This window comes from Hemicordylus capensis, chromosome 2 (genome assembly GCF_027244095.1).
Source record: "Hemicordylus capensis ecotype Gifberg chromosome 2, rHemCap1.1.pri, whole genome shotgun sequence".
In the NCBI taxonomy this organism is placed as follows: Eukaryota; Metazoa; Chordata; class Lepidosauria; order Squamata; family Cordylidae; genus Hemicordylus; species Hemicordylus capensis.
Genome location: NC_069658.1, coordinates 224,720,843 through 224,737,446, shown reverse-complemented (window position 1 = coordinate 224,737,446; position 16,604 = coordinate 224,720,843). Strand labels below are relative to the sequence as shown.

General features: G+C 50.8%; 1 protein-coding gene across 1 annotated transcript in view; it reads left to right on the top strand.

Annotated features, from left to right (window-relative positions):
- ADAMTSL5 (ADAMTS like 5) overlaps positions 1-16,604 on the top strand; it is a 43,362-nt gene that overhangs the window by 5,167 nt on the left and 21,591 nt on the right. Inside the window, exons 2-3 of the mRNA XM_053287839.1 lie at positions 3,597-3,663; positions 14,771-14,925. Of these exons, the coding sequence (XP_053143814.1) occupies positions 3,597-3,663; positions 14,771-14,925 (222 nt within the window). The remainder of the gene's footprint in view (positions 1-3,596; positions 3,664-14,770; positions 14,926-16,604) is intronic.

Here is a 16,604-nt window from a genome sequence, read left to right as displayed (position 1 = left end):
AAGGTTGCCTACTTCTGATGTAGCACATGGCCAGATCAGTGGTGGGGCAGAGGCTCATGAAGATTCAAGGGTTTGTGGCTGTCGGAGAGTGTGTCTGAGAGGAAGATGTTCTTCCAGGGCTCAGCAGGCCACAGACCCATGCAGGATGAGTGCTGATAGGCCTAGGGACAACATGTAAGGCTTAGGGAAAATGTTGGGCACGGAGGTGGGTGGAATGGGGGTAGAAACATTCAGGAGCCCCACACACTGACTATTGAAGATGCCCCTCCTGGATTCCACACACCCCTTTGCTACCCTTTCAGCCGTCTCACACGTCTACAGGCATTTCTGCTCTTTTGTGGGGGTGGTGCCACAGTTCTGGCCCACCCATAGGATTTGGAAACCCCCCACTTCCCCCCCCACCCCACAAAAAAGCGCCGGTTTCCAGAGGCTGCATGGCAGCTGCCTTGCGGTCCTGGGTTCCCAACTCTCCCTTGAGCTGTGTGTGGAGCAGGGGAGAAACGCTGGTCGTGGTGGCTTTGCTTCCATTAATTGTTGCAGTGTAAACACATTGCAAAGAGGAGTTCAGGGCAAAACACACACAGCCTTTGGCCTGGGCTGGAACTGGCCAGTTTGTGTTGAAATGTGTTTTTCAGCCCCATGGGTGAGTTTCCAAGGGCCGCCTCCCTCCCGGCCTCCTCTTCATCTCCTCCAGATGACAATAAGAGTGATTGTTCAAAGTGATATGATGAGACACAGAAGTTGTTCCGCTGGCTGCAAGAGCACAGAAGGCGAAGACGTGGCACGTGCCGCCAGCTTCAGCTTGGAGCCCTCACAGAGGCTGCCTTGGTGCATTTGCTAAGGTCGGCGGAGGCTGTCACTGCTGTTAAAGGGACACTCTCCGCTGACCTTAGCAAATGCTTGCTAGGGCTGTACCACTGAGGGAGGCCAAGTTCAAAGAACAAGGAGGACACCTTGGCAGACCTTTCCATGGTTGTCCCAATGCAAACTTCTTTCCAGGCCTGTCTACCCGTGGCTTCATGCTCAGTGGTCAGGACTAAATTTTGATTGAATTTTATACTGCCTTGATTGTTGCTGACGCATCCTGAGTCAGGAACTGAATGTAAAAAGCAGCTCAATAAACAAATAAGGAAAGCCAGCTGAGTTGGACCAAGGCTAATCAGATGCCCCCCAGGCAATGAAGGTAACAGCCTTCCCTTCCCCACACCGTGTTCAAGGATATACTGCCTCTGAAAATGGAGATTCCATCTCGACATCATGATTTAACAGCCACTGACAGGACTCTTGTGCTCCTCCGCAAAATTATCTGATTCACTTGTAAGGCCATCTAAGCCCATGGTAATCAGTACAACTTGTTGTGGCAGTGAGTTCCACAAGTTTAATTTAGCACCTGAGAAATGAATTAATATATTGGGGCTCCAGAGCGTTGGTCCTCGACAGCTGCGGAGGGCTGTACAAGTTCCTCCTTCAGCAGCTGCGGCCCAGTTGGCTCCAGTTTCCCTGCTTCTGATGACACTGTGAACATCTGACACTGCCATCCTGAGTCAGACCACTGGTCGGTCTAGCTTTGTACTGTCTCCTCTGACCAGCAGTGGCTCTCCAAGCCTTTCTCAGTCATGCTCCCTGAGATCCTTTGGACTAGAGATGATGTCAGTGGCTGAACCTGGGACCTTCTGCATGCCAATCAAGGGCTCTACCACAGAATTATGGACATGTGGAAGAGCATCTGCTTGCAGGGCGTAGCTGGGGGAAGAGGAGGAGGCCCGTGTTTGCCTCTCTCCAATCACTCTTATTGCCCCTCGGAGTAAGGAACATAATGAAGAAAATAGGAAGGGGTGGAGCTGGGGGGGGGGTGTCTCAGGATCTGGGGTGTTTGGGTTCTTTAACCCATCCACTCAATTATAGCTTCGCCTCTTGTCCCCAGTTCACTCCCTGGCAGCATCTGCAAGACAGGGCTGAGAGAGACTCCTGCCTGAAACCTTGGAGAAGCCGCTGCCAGTCAGTGTAGACAATACTAAGCTAGGTGGACCCATGGTCTGACTCAGTATGAGACAGCTTCCTATGTTTCCATGTCCCTCTTAAAGCACTTTCAAACATATCTCTGAGAAAGAGCTGCAGTTTTAAGTGCATTTTAAACATGCTCATGCTTTTAAACGTGGATTAATGGGACTGCAGGAAGGCAGATTTATAATTTGGGGGTGGGGTGGGGTTGTGAGCAGATCTAGTGTATGTTGGGCTCACCCATTATTTCCCCCCATAGTGTTGTATTTATTTATTCAACATATTTATATCCCACCTTTCTCCCTCAGATCAGAGGTGCCAAAGGCAACTTGCATTAAAAGTGTAAAAACCCATTATTTTTAAAAAAAATTAATCATAGAGAGAGAGCAGAGGAAAAAAATAAAATGACAAAGAGGCAATCCATCAAAATCAAATGAGCCCCAGCAGGCCAAAAGCCTGTCAGAACAAGAAGGCCTTTAGTTTGTTCTGAAATGTTGTCAGGGACAGAGGCAGATTCATTCCCTGGGCCCAGGAGTTCCAAAGTCCAGGTACAAAAAACACAGGAACATAGGAGGCTGCCTTCTGCTGAGTCAAGACTGTTGGTCCGTCTAGCTCAGTATTGTCTACACTGGCTGGCAGTGACTCCAACATTTCAGGCAGGAAGTTTCAGGCACTATCAAGGGTGCCTCTAGCCAAACACCACTTGCACACATTTGGGGATAGCACTTTTCCACATTTCACCTTCCATAGGATTTGGGGGGGACTTCAGGAGTCGTCTAGTTCACCTCCCTGATCAGTGCCAGAATCTACAACAGCATTCCCGTCCAGCTTCTGCTGGAAAACCTTCCGTGAAGGAGAGTCCCTCATTGTGCAAGGCAGACTGTTCCACTGCCTGACTCGAGGGCTGTGGGCCACCTCCAGCCTCAAGGGCAGGATGCCGCTGAGTACCAGTTGCAGGGGAGTAATGGCAGGAGAGAGGGCCTGCCCTCAACTCCTGTCTGTGGCTTCCGGCGGCATCTGGTGGGCCACTGTGTGAAACAGGATGCTGGACCAGATGGGCTTCCTTGGGCCTGATCCAGCAGGGCTGTTCTTATGTTCTTACGACAGCTCTTGTGGATGGTCAGGAAGTTCAGCCTAATGTCTAGCCTAAATCTGCTTCGTTGTAAGTGGCAGCATCTCTAGGTAGAGCTGGAGAAACCCTGTCCAAAATATGGAGGGGCACTGGCAGTCCGAGTAGGCAACACTGAGCTAGGTGGACCAAGGGCCAGACTCGGGAGAACATAGGCCTAGCACCACAGAAGGCGGCTTTGGATGTTCTCCCACACTAGTTGAAGGGGTTTGGAGTGACACACAGAACAGTAATTAAAGGCACCTTAATGGAAGATTCCTGTCTAAAGTGCCCATGTGGCTTCAGCCGTAACCGCCTACTCTTTGGGAAGTGTAAATTTTCTCTCTGTGTTTTGTTGATGCAGTAGCTCCATGTAATGGGGTGATGGGCATACCGCATGAAGAACCCACTTCCTTTGGGGCTGGTATACCCCACAAAAATGGTTTTGGAAATCTTCATTTCAGCGTGTACTTTTCATTTTCCACAGGTGCATCTTCCCGGGGAGGTTCCTCTTTCTCCTCCTCACCTGGTTGACCTTCTCAGGTGCCGTTCAGGTAAGTCAGAGGGATCAGGCCATGCATGTAGATTTGCCTCCCCAAGGGAAATCCCCTTTTAATTGTGGCTTAAATCTGGGAGACACACCCTGAAGTGTTCTCTCTCTCTCACACACACACTCACACACCGCCGCCACCACCACCACAGTAGCTTTCTCTTTTAATAACTCATTTTCAAATTTACATTTTGGAGTGGAAAGGATGTCCCTCTCTCACCACCAAGTCACCACAGATGCGGGTTTCCACCAACCACACATTCCCATTGAAGCGATGATGATGTCCCTCCAGACTGACTCTCTCTCACTCTCTCTCTCTCTCTCTCTCTCTCTCTCTCTCTCTCTCTCTCTCTCTCTCACAGTAGATGGTCAAAGTTCTAGTATTTCCACTCCTAGAAATCCCCAAGACTTGGTCTCCAATTCCTTCCCTTGACATAGATCACCAGTGCACAGGTTGCTGTAAGAAGGGAGGCACATCCTGACTCAGCAGCATTTTCCTTGCCTGACTCAGCATCAACTCAGGCATGGACAAACTGAACAAACTGATCAAAGTCTGTGCAAGGGAGTGACTGTGGATCAATAACAGAGCAGGTGTTTTGCACACATAAAGTCCCATGTTCAGTCCTCAGCACCTCTAGTGAAAGGATCTTAGGCTGCAGAGCTGGAAAAGGCCAGATGCTGCCAATCAGAGCAGACAACGCTGGAGTGAGATGGGCCAGTGGCCTGACTGTCTGGCAGCACTGTGTGTTAATTAGCAAAAATTTGCACAACTCAGTGGTAGAGCTTTTGCTTTGCCTGCAGAAGGTCATGCTTTCAGGATCAGTTCCCAGCAGCTCCAGTTCAAAGTGTCTCAGGGAGCAGGGTTGGGAAACCAATCTCTGCCTGAGATGCTAGAGAGCTGCTGGCAGTCAGTGAAGGCAAAGTTAGGGTAGATGGACCAGTGGCCCGACTCAGGGTTTCTTAACCTTGGGCCCCCAGATGTTGTTGGACTACAACTCCCATCATCCCCAGACATGCCCTTTGTGGCTGAGGATGATGGGAGTTGTAGTCCAACAACATCTGGGGGCCCAAGGTTAAGAAACCCTGGTCTGACTCATTAGAAGACAGCTTCCTATGTTTTTGAGCTAAATCTCCTGCTCTCCTTTTAACCAAAGGGGTTGTAGCTTAGTGTATTATTTGTTTGTTTAGTTTTACATTCATATCCCACTCGTCCTCTGAGAAGCCCAGAGCAGAGTACATGTTTATGTTTATCCTCACAGCAACTTTGTGAGGTTGGTTAGGCTGAGACAGGCCTGCTCAACTTTGCCCCCCCCCCGCTGTTTTTGGACTACAACTCCCATAATCCCCAGCCACAGTGGCCAATTGCCAGGTATTATGGGAGTTGTAGGCCAATATTTGCAGGGGGGCCGAAGCTGAGCAGCCCTGGCACAAGTGGCTGGCCCAGAGTCACTCAGTAGACCTGTTCTCACAATCATTGACTGGGTAAGGCAAGCTGTGCTCACTCCCAGAATCCAATTGTGTGCTTATAAAAAGCCAGGTAGGAGGCAGGGAGATGGATCGCCTGCTCAGCCCCAGCTAGAGAGGATGCATATGCCCTACCCCATTCCATCCCCAGCTTCTGAAGGAGGTAGGAGGAGAAACAGTCCTACCCAGCGGGCTGAGCAGGTAAACTTCTTGCCGCCTAGCTTGCTGTTTACAAGCACATGGCCAAAAACCTGGAGTGTGCCCAGCTCCTAAAACTAAAGCTCCTAAAACTCCTAAAACTAAAAAGCTAATGATGGTAGAACAAGCTTAGTGAGTTTCATAGCTGAATGGGGATTTGAACTCGAGTCTCCCAGGTCCTAGTCCACAGAAAGACCTCAGCCAAATGAAGGCTGTCAGCTGACAGACCTGAGAAAAGGCCTCCTCTGCTTCCCCATTGAAGTGGATCATACTGAGCTCGATAAGGCAGATTTCCATGCCAGCAGTGATATAGGAAGATGCTGAAAAGCATTGGTTCATACTGTGTGGGAGGAGGCAATGGTAAACCCTTCCTGTATTCTACCAAAGAAAACCACAGGGCTCTATGGGCGCCAGGAGTCAGAATCGACTTGATGGCACGCTTTACCTTTAAGAAAACCCAGAAGAAGCAGAGTCAGAACATCTGGCCATAACCCTCTGGGCAGAGTTCCTGCTTTGCATGCAGAAGGCCCCGGGCTCAATGCAGCACAGACAGTGCCCATTTCATGGACAGAAACTGCCGAGGCACATTTTCAGCTCTTGATAGCCAATTGAGAGGGAGTGAGGCATTTCTCTTTCTATTCAAGCAAGGGAATTCAAGCAAACAAGATGAGGGAAACAGCTACCTGGCCTCAGTCCATGCAGGTCAGACTGCAAGGTCAGATGAACGGATGCTGCATCAGGCAGAGGCGGGAAGGGCCTTGAGGCAGGTGTGAGAGTCAGTAGATTCAGGCCTTGTTATGAGGAGAAGAATGGCGTTGCCCTGCTGTTCATCTGGGGAATGCCAGAGTTAGGATCTGTGGGGCCCCCTGTGGCAACCTCCCTGTCATGGCCTCGGAGCTCTCGGGGCTCAGCCTTGGGCCCCCAGATGTCATTGATCTCCTGCTCCCGTTAGCCCCAGCCAAAATGGCCTTCAGCCATTGTGGCAGGGGGATGATGGGCATGGTAGTCCCAACAACATCTGAGGACCCAGGGCTGAAAACTCCTGCTCTGGATTGTTTTCATGGCTCCTGTTGTCCTGTCTGCAGGGCGGATGGGGCAGGAGACCCCACGGGCGGGTGGATCCCTCCCTTCTGATGAAGGCTGGGCTCTCCGTGGGGGAGATGGCTGGAGCTGAGGCCCCAGCCTGCAGCCCAGAGGGGTTGGCCGGCCTTCCCTCCGCATGGGGGCCACGCTCCACTTTCTCATCTCCCAGCCCAGCCGCTGCCAACTCTCTTTATCCCAGTGTTTACTCTCCGCTTCAGCCTGACTTCATTAAACTCTGCAAGTGTCCAGAGGGGTCAGCAGCCCCCCTTGGGACTCTCTGGATTCTACTGAATTTCCAGTGGATTTCTGGGAGGGTTCGGGGATGTGGTTTTTCAGACACATGGAGCCAGTTAAGCGTCACTCCTTTTCTGAACAACAGTGCACTCTCCCCTTGCTAAAAATGACTCACGCTTCTCCCAGAACCCTTCCCGGCAGTCCCAGATGTGCAGCAGCTGCATGACAGAAGGGAGTACTTTGCACATACCCAGAGGTTATGGTGACTGCCCATTTTGCTGGGCTTAGCCTTGGCATTAAAATCAGACTGGGAGCTAAGGCGTTGTTTTCAGAGGCCACGTAGGAAGTTGTCTGATGCCGAGTCTAATCCTTGGTCCATCCAGCTCAGTATTGTCTACTCTGACTGGCAGCAGCTTCTCCAAGGTTCAGGCAGGGGTCTTGCCCAATCCTACCTGGAGGTACCAGGGAGTGAACCTTGGACCTTCTGCATACAAGGCAGATGCTCTTCTCCTGAGCTACAGCTCCATCCTCTAGGGGGAATATCTGACAGCAGACAGGGCTGACATCTAGTCACCCATCCAAAAAGCAAACTGAGGCAGACCCTGCTTAACAAGGGGGCAATTTATGCTTGTTAGAACAAGACCAGCTAACAGAGGACCATCTGCATATCCCAGATGTGCAGCTGCTGGATGACAGGAGGGGATACTTTGCACATGCCCAGAAGTTATGGTTTCATGTGTTTCTGGACTTAGCTTTGGCATTAAAAACAGGCTGGGAGTTAAGTTTTCAGAGGCCACCTTCCTCTGAGTAGCTTGTGCTGGGAGGGGCTGTGTTGCCTTCATGCCCTACCTGTGGGTTCTCCAGAATAATCTAGGGGGCTATTGCCAGATGCACAAGGCTAAATGGAGAGTTGGGCCTGACCTCTGAAAGCAATTTTTATATTGGATCTAACAAAGGCTAATGGCTGCTAGATATGGAAGCTTAAAATGGAACCTCCACTTTCAGTTGCAGTCTATCTCTGAGCACTCTATCTCTGAGCACCAGCTGTTCAGGAGAGTAACGGCAGGAGACAGTTATTGTTTTCATTCCCTGTTCTTTGGCGCCCCTTTGGGGCAAATAGCTAGCCATTGTGGGGAGCAGGATCCTGGAACTGTAGAGGTCTGATCTGGCAAGGTTCTCCCTGCCAGTTGAGCCTGTCTCCTTGGAGTGAATGGGAATAACTCTCGAAACCCTCAGCTTTAGGAAATCTAAACGTGACAGCCAGAAACCTTCCTCCCTGTCCTCCCTGACCTCAGGGGCCCTGACAGCTCAAAGCCATTAAAGGAACTGGTCATGTTTAAAACGAGAACCACTGTGGGATGTTTTAGGGATTAAAACAGAGACATGCAAAGCAAGTTTCTTTCTCCACCAGTCCTGCCTGTAAATTCTGTTCATTTGGCGCAAGTGGACAGAAAGCAGCCGATTTCCCCACAAACCAGGGAGCAGAGAGGAGCTTGGCCCGAGCCATCCTGCTGTTGACTGCAAATGAACTTATTTATAAATTAAATCGATTAAATTAAATTATGACATCAGGCAACCTGTGGAAGAGCAAAGTTCCTGGCTGTGAGCCAGCAGCTCAGCTCCTTCAGCCTATTAACTCAGAGCAGGGGTGGAGCTATACAGGGGTTGATGTGTTGTAAGACCACAAGGCAGGCACCCAGTGTTTGGAGCGGCCTCGCCTTGCCTCGCCTCTCCCTTTCCTGCCTCCGCCTCCCCAGGCTCCTGGGCCAGCGGGAAAGTAACAAGAAGATCCCAAACAGGGCCATCTTGCTTCCCACGGGTCCAGAGCTGGCTGGGAAGGCACAATGTGCACTGTGTCTGCTGCATCAGTGTGCATGTGCATTCCCAGCTAGCTCTAGGCCAGGCTTTCTTGCTTCCCACTGGCTGTGTGGGGTGGGGTGTGTCTGGTGATCAGGCAGGAGTGGCAGTGCCAGCGAGAGCAATGAGGTGAGTCCTGCTCTGCCAGGGGGGCAGCCATGCTGCAGAACTCCCCATGTTCGCGTTTTGAACATGGGCCTTTCTGCCCTCCCTGTGCCACTGACTCCAGAGTAAAACCCATGAAGCTGAATGGGGTTTACTCAGAAAGGAATCCCACTAGGTTCCATGGGGCTTCCTCCCAGGGAAATGTGCATAGAATGGCAACCATAACCTCACTTTCCAAGGGGAAGGCGAGCTGGTCTTGCAGTCGTGAGCCTGAATTGTCCCCTTTGCTAAGCAGGGTTTCCCCTGGTTTGCATTTGGATAGGCGACTACACGTGGGTGCTGTCTTTTGTAAGATATTCCCCTTAGGAAAGGGGTCAGTAGCTCAGTAGTAGAGCATCTGCTTCGCACACAGTAAGTCTCAGGTTCGGTCCCTGGCAGCATCTCCAGGTAGGGCTGAGAGTCTCCTGAAAACTTGGAGAGCTGCTGCTGCCAGTCAGTGTAGACAATACTGAGCTAAATGGACCAATAGTCTGACTCTGACTCAGGCAGCCTCCAATGCTCCTAAGGTGCAGGGGTTGTCTCTGGTGCTTCAGTGCTCCCCTTCTTTATGTCAGCTAAACTCAAGGGCAGAGGTTGTCAACCTCAGGTCCCCAGATGATGTTGTTGGACAGCCGTTCCCATCATCTCCAGCCTGGGACTTTTCAAAGGGCAGGAGCCCTCGATAAGGCCCCAGTCAGGGGCATCATCAGGGGGTGACCCATGGGCCACAGGCCCCCAGTGAGCTGCTCAGAGCAACCAAATCTCACCAGCCACCTCCCTCCTCCAGGAGCTCTTCCCGCAAGGAAGTACCGCAGTGGAGGTGTCTGCACAGAGCAGCGGAGAAAGCTCCCAGCCTCACCCAGCTCTCTGCTGCTTCCACCTCCAGAGTTGCTGTACGGGGCTGTGACATCCCCAGCAGAGTTTCATTTCCCCTGTCAGCGGTTGGTGGAATCAACCAGAGAAAAGAGCTCCAGGGAAAGGAGTCTCCATTCAGCTATTCCACCAATTGCAGACAGAGGAACTCTGCTTTCACAGTCCCACTCTTGGCACTGACCCCGCCCCCAGCATCTGATGTCAGACGCAGGGGAGGAGCCAATGCCCAGGGGAAGGAGAGTCCATCCTTCCCCAGTCAGCGAGAAACACTGCCTGGAGAGGAGAGGGGCATGCCTTGTGCTCCCAGCTGGCGAGCGCTTTCCTTGCTGCTGGGTGCGGGAAGGGGGCAAGGGCCACCCTGGCCAAGGGTGTGGTGGAACCTTGCCCCCCCCCCAAGACCCTTGGGTCCTGGAGACAATTGTCCCCCACTTGCTCAATAGTCGCTACGCCCCTGCTGTGCAGAGAGTTGGGCAGGTGGGTGTCCAAGCTCCTCCTGGGTCTGCCGTGTGTCCCTTCTGCACTGTGACACCCCCCACCCCCCCCATGCAGCACCCAGCAGCCCTCTCCTGGCACGCTCTGCTTTCCCTTGGAAATGGCAGCAAGATGGCTGTGGAGATAGGGAGAGATTAGCAAGGGACGTGCGTCATCTCGGAAAGAATTTAATGCACTGCAGCCGAGCTGCAGAGACATACTCCAGACCACAGCGTGTGCATTTCGATATCTGAGCAAACGGGGCTGGAATCCCTCTGGAGAGGTGCTGTTCCCAACACACAGATACTCGCCGCCGCTGCCCCCCACCCACCCCCGAGTGCTGCACGGCTGTCCCAACTGGGAACTTCCAAGATGTGCCAGTCTGGGATGGGGCCTTGCCAGCCCTCTTGGAGATTCATCGCTAAAATGAGTGGTTCCCATCAGATCACGTTTGCCACGTAAATCTTTCCTGGCTAATTCTGGGTATGTGGCAGAAGGGAAGCCTTTTTAAGACACATGGGATGGGTGCGTGCAGTGATTGGGAAAGGGGGCGGGGGGGGAAGCCCTGTTTACCCCAAGGCTGGTGCTTTGTGGGAGGACAACTGGTCTTGTGAAAGCAAGCATGCATTATTTCCTTTGCTAAGCAGGGTCCACCTTGGATTGCATTTGGATGGTTGGCTACATGCACCCAGTAAGTACCTGCCTGCTGTAAAATATTCCCCTTAGGGGATGAGGCCGTAGCTCAGTGGTAAAGCATTTGCTTGCGTGCTGAAGGTCCCAGGTGCAGTCCCTGGCAGCATCTCCAAATAGGGCTGAGAGAGACTCTTGCCTGAAACCTTGGAGAGCCGCTGCCAGTCAGTGTAGACAACACTGAGCCAGGTGGACCAAGGGTCTGCCACGGTAGAAGGCACCTTCCTATGTTCCAGTGATCAGTGGTGAGCGCTTTGCCTCCTGGCTTCCTTCCAGAGAAGGAGCTGGGCCGAAAGGGAGAATGTTTCCTTTCCCCTTTCTTACGAGACTAGAATTTGGAGACACCCAGTAAAACGGATGGGCAGGAGATTCAGGACAGACAAGGGCATGTCCTTCACCCAACATTCGTCATTTGCTTTTGGAACTCCACACCTCAGGATGTGGTGATGGCGACTGGGCTAAGATGGTTTTTTAAAGGGGGTGAGAGAAATGCACGGAGACTGACAATGACTTTGAGTCATGAGGGGCTCTGTGAACCTTTTAGGTCCAAAGGCAACCCCCCTTCCAATATCAGTTCCTGGGGGTCAAAGTACAGGGGCGGGTTGTTTCCTTCATCCCCTGCTTCTGGAGGGATTGGTTTTGGTCTAGTTCGAGAGGTGAGAGCGGGTTCTCAGTTCCTTCTTCAACAAGAGCCAAGGTTTACGTGCCCTGGAACCCTAAAATAACCTTTGGGCTACCTTGTATCATCCACGTCTGTGACTGGGGGACTGCAGCCTTCGACATGCACCCATATTCTCTGCACCTCAAAAGGGTTAGGGTGTGCACCAGTAAACATTATTTTAAGTGTACATAAGCCAGCTGTGGGGACGAATACCCACTGTGAGTTTTGACAAGGTCTGCAGCCCTACCGTAGATAGAAGATGGGGGTTAGCATTGCAGCACTTCGAGCTTTCAGTGCGTTGTTATACTGTTATCGTCCTGACCACTGGGCCCGCAGTGGCCACATTTGCAATGGTGTTTTAAAAGCTTTAAAAAGTTTTTAAAACACAAAAGTTACTATAGAACTTCATTGATTTGTCAGAGGAATGGAAACTGATGTCTTCCAAAGATTACTCCATGGAGAGAGTAGAACAATTTGTTCACTGTTACCCTAACCCTGACCTTAACCCTTTCCTTTGTGCAAAAATGACTGCAATTTTTCCCACCTCATTTGGGAGTAAGGATAAAGAAGGGGTGATAACACCCCCACAAGCTGTAAGTGCAACAAGGCTATTGCCTATTTTCCACCTCTGGGGGGCTGGTAAATGTTGCCCAAAACCACAATCAGCATTCATCCCCCAAGATGATACCGATGGCCAAAATTTGCCGGCTTGCTCATAGACTATGAAGCAAATATGTCAGTTCAGGATCCCTGAACACAGACCAGTTCTGCTTTAGCTGTGCGGTGCTCCAGTGGGAGAGGGCTTTTGTTTTAAAGCACATCTGTGGACCAGGGGGATTTGGATTTAAAAACAGTAGAACAAGAAGCATCTTTGCAAGATGAGGTCAGCCCACCCCTCCTATATGCAGCCCTGAAGCACTCTCCACCTGCTCCCCCCCCTCCCGCCCCCCACTCACTCACTCACACTCACTCACTCCTCTGCGTGGTTTCCCCTGCTACAGTCAACCTCTCCTCCACACATGCTGGATGTGCCTGTCTTCTTGTTACTTGTTGCTTAGTCCAGCGATAAATATTTAATTCTTTTGACCTTTTCCTCCATAAACAAAGGTGGCTCCTTCCCAGGCTCAACCTCTGGGTATGAGCCTCTCTCCACTCCCCCATGCCCAAATCCACATCTGGACAGCTTGACTTTGGGAGTGGGGGGGCTTCCTTATCTACCTTCTCCAGTTTCCTGGAGTGAGTGTGTGTGTGTGTGTGTGTGTGTGTGTGTGTGTGTGTGTGTGTACATCTGCACTTGGCTCCATACTGGTGCAGGATCTCTTGACAGGGAGACCCGCTACATAAAATCCCACTCCAAATGTCTGGGAAGAGATTAAGCAGGCTCTGGAAAGAGACTCCAGAATTTAATAAGAGTGTGCAGGATGGAAAACAGAGAAAGAGATGCTGATTAAGACAATGGAGGAGGGGATGGGGGAGAAGGAAGGTTATTTTTTCCTGCTTCTTGAACTTGAGGACTGGAGTCTCCCTCTAGATTGGTCAGCAATGACTTAAACAAGGAGGAAGGTGCTGGAGGTGATGGTCCAGGATGCTCCCAGTGGGCTTGGATGGTGGCCTGTTTCTCTGCTGCCTTCACTATCCTTCCCAGCCCTACCTGGAGATGCTGCCAGAGAGTGAAATGCTCTACCACTGAGCTACGGCCCCATCCCCTAAGGGGAATATCTTACAGAGTTCACACATCTAGTCACCCATCCAAATATAAACCAAGGCAAACCCTGCTTAGCAAAAGGGACAATTCATGCTCACTACAGACTATGGGAAATGCCTATATCGGGCAGCAGCGATACAGGAAGATGCTGAAAGGCATCATCTCATATTGCACGGGAGATGGCAATGGTCAACCCCTCCTGTATTCTGTCAAGAAAACCACAGGGCTCTGTGGTCACCAAGAGTCAACACTGACTTGACGGAACACTTTACCTTTACTGTAAGACCAGCTCTCTTCCCCATGACTGTTGGCTTGGACATCCATGCTCAGTTTGAGAATTGGTTGTTACAAAAGTATCCCTGTTTTCATCTGCAAAATGTTGGAGGGCCTGTGCTTGGCTCATCTGTATTGGTTGTCTAGAATGTTGTGTTCTGCGTGCACTTAGAACATAAGAGTAGCCCTGCTGGATCAGGCCCAAGGCCCATCTCGTCCAGTGCTGTTTCACACAGAGGCCCACCAGGTGCTGCTGGGAAGTTGACAGGCAGTTGCTGAGGACATGCCCTCTCTCCTACTGTTTCTCCCTTGCAACTAGGATTCAGAGGCATCTTGTTTCTGAGGCTGGAGGTGGCCTATAGCCCTCCAACTAGTAGCTGTTGATAGACCTCACCTCCATGAGGTTATCCAAACCCCTCTCAAAGCCATCCAGGCTGTTTGTCTGTCACCACATCTGTGGCAGAGAATTCCATAGATTAATTATGCACTGTGTGGGGAAAGTACATAGGAACGTAGAAACATAAGAAGCTGCCGTATACTGAGTCAGACCATTGGTCCATCTAGCTCAGTATTGTCTTCACAGACTGGCAGCGGCTTCTGCAAGGTTGCAGGCAAGAATCGCTCTCAGCCCTGTCTTGGAGATGCTGCCAGGGAGGGAACTTGGAACCTAGATGCTCTTCCTAGAATGGCTCCATCCCCTGAGGGGAAGATCTGACAGTGCTCACACTTCTAGTCTCCCCTTCATATGCAACCAGGACAGACCCTGCTTAGCTAAGGGGACAAGTCATGCTTGCTACCACAAGACCAGCTCTCCTCCCAAAAGTACTTCCTTTTGTCGGTCCAAAATTTCGTGGCAATCGATTTCATGGGATGACCCCTGGTTCTAGTGTTATGTGAGAGGGAGAACAATTTCTCTCTCCCCCCTTTCTGCACTCCATGCATGATTTTATAGTCCTCTCTCATGTCTCCCCACAGTCGTCTTTTTTCTAAACTAAATAGCCCCAGGTGTTGTAGTCTTGCCTCATAAGGAAGGTGCTCTTGGTGGCCCCTGAGCCTCTTGGTTGCCCTCTTCTGCACTGTCTCCAGTTCTACAATGTCCTATACTTAATTACCTGCTTTCCATTTCTGGCATGCTTGTAGTCAGAATTGCACACTGTGACTCCTAGGTTGTTTGGCCATGCCCCCTACATGTTCACACAGGCATGTCCCTGTTTCAACAGTGAAATTTGCGAGGCTGTAATTATTATTATTATTTAAAATATTTCTATACCGCCCAAAACTTGTGTGTCTGGGCGGTTTACTCTCTAGGTTATGGGGAGAGTAAATGGTTATGGGGAGAGTAGGTTATGGGGAGTGTGTGTGTGTATTCCAGGTGTGCCCCTTTTTCATGGTGCTGTGCCATGTAGCAAGGACGCTCCCCTTCCGAGAGTGGTGACTTTGCCATCTTCCTTTAAGTAGGGGACAGACAGCGGGGTGCTGGGGCTCGGCCTGGCCCCCCAGCCCCGCCACAGGCGCCAGCTGGGACACGGGACCTGGACGCACTGGGGCAGCTGGAGCGCATGCTCGAGTTCGTGTGGGGACGGCGCCTCCCTCCGCTCCAGGAGGTGCATCCGGTGAGTGGGAGCTGGGAGGTGTGGGGGTTTGCCTTTCCAAGACTGCCCCCTGACGCTTGTGCAGTGGCCGAAGCAACATCTGGCGGGAGCGACGGCAGCAGCCCTGTGGCCCCCTGGCTGTGGCTGGGCTGGGCAATCTGAAGTGCTAACAAGGGGACCTTCCCAGGCTGGGGCAGGGCTGGAGCTCCCCTTGAGCGGCTGCCTGAGATGAACGTGTGCCGCTGGGAGTGCTGGACTGCCGAAGGGAGCTGCTGCTGCTGCAGGCCCTGCCACTCACTGTTGCCCACTGCCAGATTGAGGGACAAGCTAAGGAAGCTGCAGCTGAGGGCTTTGCATTCTGAGGGGCCTCTGAATACCAAATAATGACTAAATTTCAAGTTTCACATAATTGTTTGAAAAATAAAGGAGACAGGGGAAACTACTCTGAAACATACGTTATCGTTCTAGTAAGACAAAGATTTAGTTTTGGTTTGTTTGTTTTGTTTGTTTGTTTGTTTGTTTGATTGATGGATTGATTGATATACCACCCTTTCAAAAATGGCTCAGGGTGGTTATATGGCTACACAATTATTTATCATACTAAGTTTATAACAAAAAATAACTGTAAGTTATGCCAACATTTTATTAGACCAGGGCCTGCTATCATATAAGAACAGCCCTACTGGATGAGGCTCAAGGCCTATCTAGTCCAGCATCCCGTTCTACACAGTGGCCCTCCAGATGCCCCTGAGAAGCCCACAGGCAAGAAATGAGGGCATGCCCCCTCTCTTGCTGTTGCTCCCCTGCAACTGGTATTGAGAGGCATCTTGCCTCTGAAACTGGAGGGGGCCTATGGCCACCAGTCTAGTAGCCATGGATAGACTTGTCCTCCCAGAGTTTATCTAAACCCCTCTTAAAGCCATCCAGGCTGTTGGCTGACAGCGCATCTTGTGACAGAGAATTTCATAGGTTAATTATGCCTTTTGTGAAAAAGTACTTCCTTTTGTAGGTCCTAAATTTCTTGGCAATCAGTTTCATGGGATGACCCCTGGTTCTAGTGTTAGGCAAGAGGGAGAAAAATTTCTCTCTAAACACTCTTTAAAGACAATGCATGATTTTATAGACCTCTATCATGTCACCCTTCAGGTTTCTCCCCTCTAAATTAAAAAGTCCCAGGTGTTGTAGCCTTGCCTCGTAACGAAAGTGCTCCAGGGCACTTTCCAGATTACCCACTAGAACTGTTGTAAAATGCTTCACCTTAGCAGGATCAAATTGAAAACCTGCTAACTGGGCAAAGAGGCCCCTTTTAACATGGTGCTTCTCTTTATTGAGCAGGGGGAGAGTAACTGGCCCTATCCACCCCCAGCACAGTCCCCCTCCAGTGACTGCTGCTGGTGTCTATCTTATGTTTCTTTTTAGATTGTGAGCCCTTTGGGGACAGGGAGCCATCTTATTTATTTATTACTTCTCTGTGTACACTGCCCTGAGCCATTTTTGGAAGGGCGGTATAGAAATCGAATAAATAAATAAATGAAAACGATCCCCAGAATCTACAGGGGAAAATACAGCTACTTTTTTGCAACGGACGTACGACGTTATTTATTTATTTATTTATTTGATTTGTATACCACCCTTCCAAAATGGCTCAGGGCGGTATATAGCATTAAATCGCAGTGATGAAATCCGAAACAAGGCATCTG